This window comes from Coregonus lavaretus (assembly GCF_964263955.1).
Source record: "Coregonus lavaretus genome assembly, chromosome: 7".
Classification (NCBI taxonomy): Eukaryota; Metazoa; Chordata; class Actinopteri; order Salmoniformes; family Salmonidae; genus Coregonus; species Coregonus lavaretus.
In genome coordinates, this window is record NC_139994.1 from 50150117 (window position 1) to 50155387 (window position 5271).

The window sequence follows — 5271 nt, forward strand, 5'->3', positions numbered from 1 at the left end:
GTCACTGTTTCACTCTCTCTATCCTTCCCAGGGATTCTTCTCTCTAATCGCTCAATTCAGCTCCCATCCCCCCACTTCTTCTTCCATCTGTTCTCGCACTCTTACTTTGCGTTCTTCCTTCTTCAGTCTTTTCTCTCTTTTCTTTTAACAAAAGTTCCGCATTCAGTCGCTCTTTCTCTTTTCCCCCTAGACAGCGACTCGGGTTCCCGTTCTTTCTTTTCATTCTATTTTATTTCATTTGGAACCCGCCCTCGTTCATTTCCCCCCTTGCTTTTTCTTTTGTTCAAAAGTGTTTGGGAAAAAAAATAAGTTCATAGATGGTTTCTACCTCAACAACTTCCACAAACGAGGTCTAAACTTCAAAACTACAGCATAGTACAAGAACTATAAAAAATATACATAGAGGCCCAGAGAGGGGAGGGAGGGAGGGAGGGAGGGAGGGAGGGAGGGAGGGAGGGAGGGAGGGAGGGAGGGAGGGAGGGAGGGAGGGAGAGAGAAACGACCTCAGTTTGCCAAGGAAAGAAAAACAAAGGGATTCAATTAATTTGCAACTCAAAGGGGAAGGAAACAGGGTCAGGTTTCTAAATCGCAAAAAATAAAGCACAGGATAAAAAAAGATCTAGCAGTATAACAGAAGTGTTGTTTTACAAGTGGAGGAATCAAAATAAAAAACTATAAAAAACAAGACGTCTAGAAATTATTTACTGGATATTCATATTCATATATAATCTGTAATTGTTGCTAGCAATAAAAAATGCTCACATTTTTTTTTATATTCGCTCACTTTTTTGTGTTTTGGTTTTTAAGACAAGTCTAAAGAAGACACGCGAACATACACATATTCGCTCACACGTAGCGTATACACATAGATTAACACACACACCACACACACACTGTACTAAAGCACACTAACTGCACACACACTTTTCTGTGCAACAGCAGTGTCAGAATTATTATCCTAGTCCCACACACACACACGCACGCGCACATACACAAACACACACATTATTAAAATATACAAGATTCTGAATGTCACTAAGACTCGATTGGTCTGACCTCGGGCACCTGGGCTTGATCACGTGACCCTAGCCCAGCTTTCTGATTGGGTGAGAGAGTCAGAGGCCCCTGGTCCAATGACAAACCATACACACACAAACAAACTAGGATCCTATCTGTGAGTTATAACATCAGGGGCCACAGTTAGTCTCAGGGTCCAATCAGGAGGCAGGTAGGTCTGGTACAGGACAGGAGCATTGGAGAGATACAGAGTTCTCTGGATATGATTGGTTGGTGGGTTTTCTAGGGGTCAGTCCCAGAAGTTCATGTTGTGGTGTTACTAGTGTGTGTTCTCTCACACTAGCTTGGTGTGCGTGTTCTCACACACTTGTCCTCATGGTGTACAGGGCGGGACTCTTCTCTTCAGCTCTGGTGAGGGGGGGTTTGATTCACGGTGAGAGAAATAAAAGAAGTGGGGCCCAGAGTCTCTTGCCAGTGCTGTCCTCTTTAAAGGGGCCGGTGGGGGCTGAGTGAGGGGTTATATACTAAACCCTCCACACTTAGCTTAGTGACACAGTTGAGTGAAGAGTGGTGGGCGTACGGATGGCCTCTTCAGTTAGCTAGATGCACACACTTGTGACTGGGATTGGGGATGGATAGGGAAGTTCAGATACTGTTTAGGGGACTAAAGATCTTTGTGGTTTTGGAGGGTAAGTCAGTGAGTGTAGGTAGGCTGTAGGTGGTACTGTACTGTATAGGACAGGGTAGGTTGTAGGTAGGCTGTAGGTGGTACTGTACTGTATAGGACAGGGTAGGTTGTAGTTGGTAGTACTGTAGGTTGTCATGGCGACTGCCCTCATACTTTGTAGTAGATGTTGGCTGGACTCTGGGGGGGCATCTCCTGGACAATGTAGACGGGGTGACCATAGTCCCCGCTCACCTTCTCATAGTGAGGACAGTATGCCGAGTCCGAAGCCCGCAGCGGGATGATGATGTCACTGGGTTCCGAGCCGTTGTTGTTACCGCCACCATGGCCGCCGCCGTGCCCGCCGCCATGCCTCTTGGGGCTGGTGAGGGAGGAGAGTGACAGGGGCGGGTGGTGGGACTCCGAGTGCTTGGCGTGTCGCCGCCGGTAACACACCACGCAGATCACCGCGGTGACCAGGAGGAGGAAGGCAGAGCCCCCTGCAGCGCCGGCAATGACTGCCACGTTGGAGGGGGGGAGGGGTCCGTTCTCACCCCCCGCGTCTCCCGAATCCCCGCCGCCACCGCTAGGAACCCTGGGATGGGTGGCGTTACCAGCACCACCTGTAGAATGACACAAGAAAAGGTTATTTTGGTAACATTATAAAAGACGTAAATACAATTTTATATAACTTTACCTTTGACAAACTTTGACATGTACACAAGAAAGTACACTGTACCTCTCATAGGCAATTCTTAACCCTGAACCGTGCCTACTTCAGGGTGTAACCTCTTCTATATACATTAGATATTACACGGCAATAAACATGCCTATACCACACCAAGGTGACTAACCGTCTTCCTTTAGTTCCAGTGGCAGAACCATCAAAGGCTATCCCAACAGGAAAGAATGCAGCCAATGTGACCATATGTGTTGTTTATTGACATAACTTAGTGGATGGTGTTGGATATAAGAGGGTTTGGAATGTTCCTCTATGCCTGTGGAGACCAACTGAGAGGCTGGCTCTGACTAGAAGCTTCAGCAACCCACAGTGAGGGGATCAAGGCAACACACTTTATCCCTTAAGCCTAACAACGCTGTTTATGTAGCATTAGCGCTAGCCCACATAAAGGAGTCAGAATGGGTGGGTGGTTTGGACAGCATCCCAAATGGCACCCCACTCTCGATTTAGTGCACTGTATAGGGAATAGGTTGCCATATGGCTTTGGTAAAAAGTAGTGCACTATATAGGGAATAGGGTGCCATTTGGGGCACAATCTGGGTCTCTATAGCTAGAGACCACACAGTGATGCTGCCTGGTTGGAACATGGTCCCAACCTTATGGTCCGACCGCATGTACGGTCATAGCCCAGCAGGTGTCTGTTGGGTTTGGGAACCCCTGCGAGGAATGGTCGTGTTGACCATGCAAACGTCGGCTGTGGTAGTGGTTAGGGCGGTCGTGGGATTGGGTCATCATTATCGTTGGCACATTTCCCCTTTTGTTTTCGCTCCCTCTCTTCTATCGTCTTCCTAAAGTGCATGCAGGACTGACTGACTGATTGTCTAGCTGACTGACTGACAAAACGCTAATACTAGACACCAATTCCGCTCTGCGCCTCTCTCTTTCTTCCCTCCTCCCTCTCTCGTTCCCTCCATCCTTCCATTACCCCAACATCTCTCTCTCTCGCTCCATCTCCTCCTCCTCCTTTCAACAGCTCTGTCTATTATCATCATTTCCCCTGTTCTCTTCCCCCTCTCCCGTCCTCCCTCTCCCTCCCCACTCTCTCTCTTTCCTATCCTCTTTCTGTTTTCTGCTCCTTCAACGGTGAAGCCTTCTTCCTTCCTTTCCTCTCTCACCCCTCTCACTCTCCTCCCTTTCTCTGTCTTCTGTGCTTTCTCCTTTACTCTCATCTCTCTCTCCATCTCTCATCAGTTCTCTCATTTCCACTTCACACACTTCACATTAGAGTGTAGAGATGGCCTGTATGGTCATGTCCCAAATGGCACCGTATTCCCTATTTAGTACACTACTTTTGACGAGGCCCCTTAGGACTCTGGTCAAAAGTAGTGCACTTTATAGGGAACAGGGTGCCATTTGGGACACAGCCTGTATGTGTTTGGGAGAGACAGAACCATCCAGCACACAAAGACCAGGTCAACTTGCTCCCTGCCATGAGACAACATCCATCCCTCCTCAGCTCCCCTCCTCTATCTCCCTCTCCTCTCTCCTCTTCTCTTTTTTCCTCTTCCTTCTCTCCGCGGACCAACAGAAACCAGGCCGCCCAAACTAATGACAATAATAACTCCTTCAAATGGCGCCCCTGGTCTCCCTCCTCTCCCCACCTTGCCCCTACTCCCTGGGCAGCTATTAGAGCCGTTGTTACTCGCCTGCGGCACTTAGCTCTGAGGGGAGGAGAAGAAAAGAGGGGATGGACAGAGAGATAGAGGGATGGATTTAAATAGAGAGAGCCCACAGATGTCTCCAGCTCGTATCCTCCATCTGTCGTTTTTAACGTCCCTCGTTCTCTGTCGCTTCCTTTCTTTCTTTACTCGCTCATTCACTCGCTTGCTTTTTTTGTATTTTTGTATTGGTTGTGGTATCCTCTATCCTCATGGTGGTGTAAGTGTGTAAGCTCCTCCACACCCCTCTTACCTGTATTTCTGGTGTTGGTACGACCCGCACTTTGGTCTGGTTTGGCAGGTTTCGGGGGCAGTCCATAGGGGTCTGAAGGAAAAAACAGTAATGTACGACGGTCACGATAACACAATCTCACAGCAACATCTTGTCAACATGAAAACAACCTCAAAACAGGTACACCAACTACACCAAGACTCTGTCTGAGCTAATACCAGATCTCTGTGGCCCATTAAATGAAACTAAATATTGATCATCTTTCAATGTAATTTTCTAAAATAGCTATTCAACTAGATTAAAATAGGATACTTAAAGGGTTTCCATTTGTAAAAGTACCACAATGAATATAAAACAGCAATAATAGCCCATCATCTCCAATACCACACCATCCCATCTGCCAGACAGGGAACAGCCCCACTGTAATGCTAGGCTGCATCCCAAATGGCACCTTATTCCCTTCATAGTGCACTTCCCTACGGACCCTGATCAAAAGTAGTGCACTATAAAGGGAACAGGGTGCCATTTGGGACAGAGCCCTAATATCCCCTAGCTGTGGCTATGACAGAGTTCCATATAGATTTACTGAGAGGAACATAATAGACAGCCCTATTATACTCTCTACACAGAGACTGTACAATGTATACACACACACACACACACTCTATGTGCAGAGCTATACTTCTACACTAACTGACATTTACGGAGGTCCATACACAGTGGCAGGTATTATTGGTTTCGACAGGCCCTTTGATGACAGACAGCCAATCAGAACTTGGCATGAGGGGAGTTTGGATCAATATGACTGCTGGGGCTCGTGAGTGCTGTGTGCATTTGAGGGTGTGTGTGTTGTGTGTGAGAGTTTGTGTGTATTATTATCCTTGTGGGTAATCCCCACATGTCCCCAGCAGTAAAACAAGGGAAATTCTCCCTCGTGGGGACATTTCCCACATCCCCA

At 47.4% G+C, this 5271-nt stretch overlaps 1 protein-coding gene across 1 annotated transcript in view; it reads right to left on the bottom strand.

The window, feature by feature from the left end:
* Positions 1-804: 804 nt before the first annotated feature.
* Positions 805-5271, bottom strand: part of efnb3b (ephrin-B3b) — a gene marked incomplete at its 5' end in the record, with an annotated part of 12478 nt that continues 8011 nt past the window's right edge. The window contains 2 exons of the mRNA XM_084165818.1: positions 805-2304; positions 4335-4406. Of these exons, the coding sequence (XP_084021944.1) occupies positions 1853-2304; positions 4335-4406 (524 nt within the window). The 3' untranslated portion in view covers positions 805-1852. The remainder of the gene's footprint in view (positions 2305-4334; positions 4407-5271) is intronic.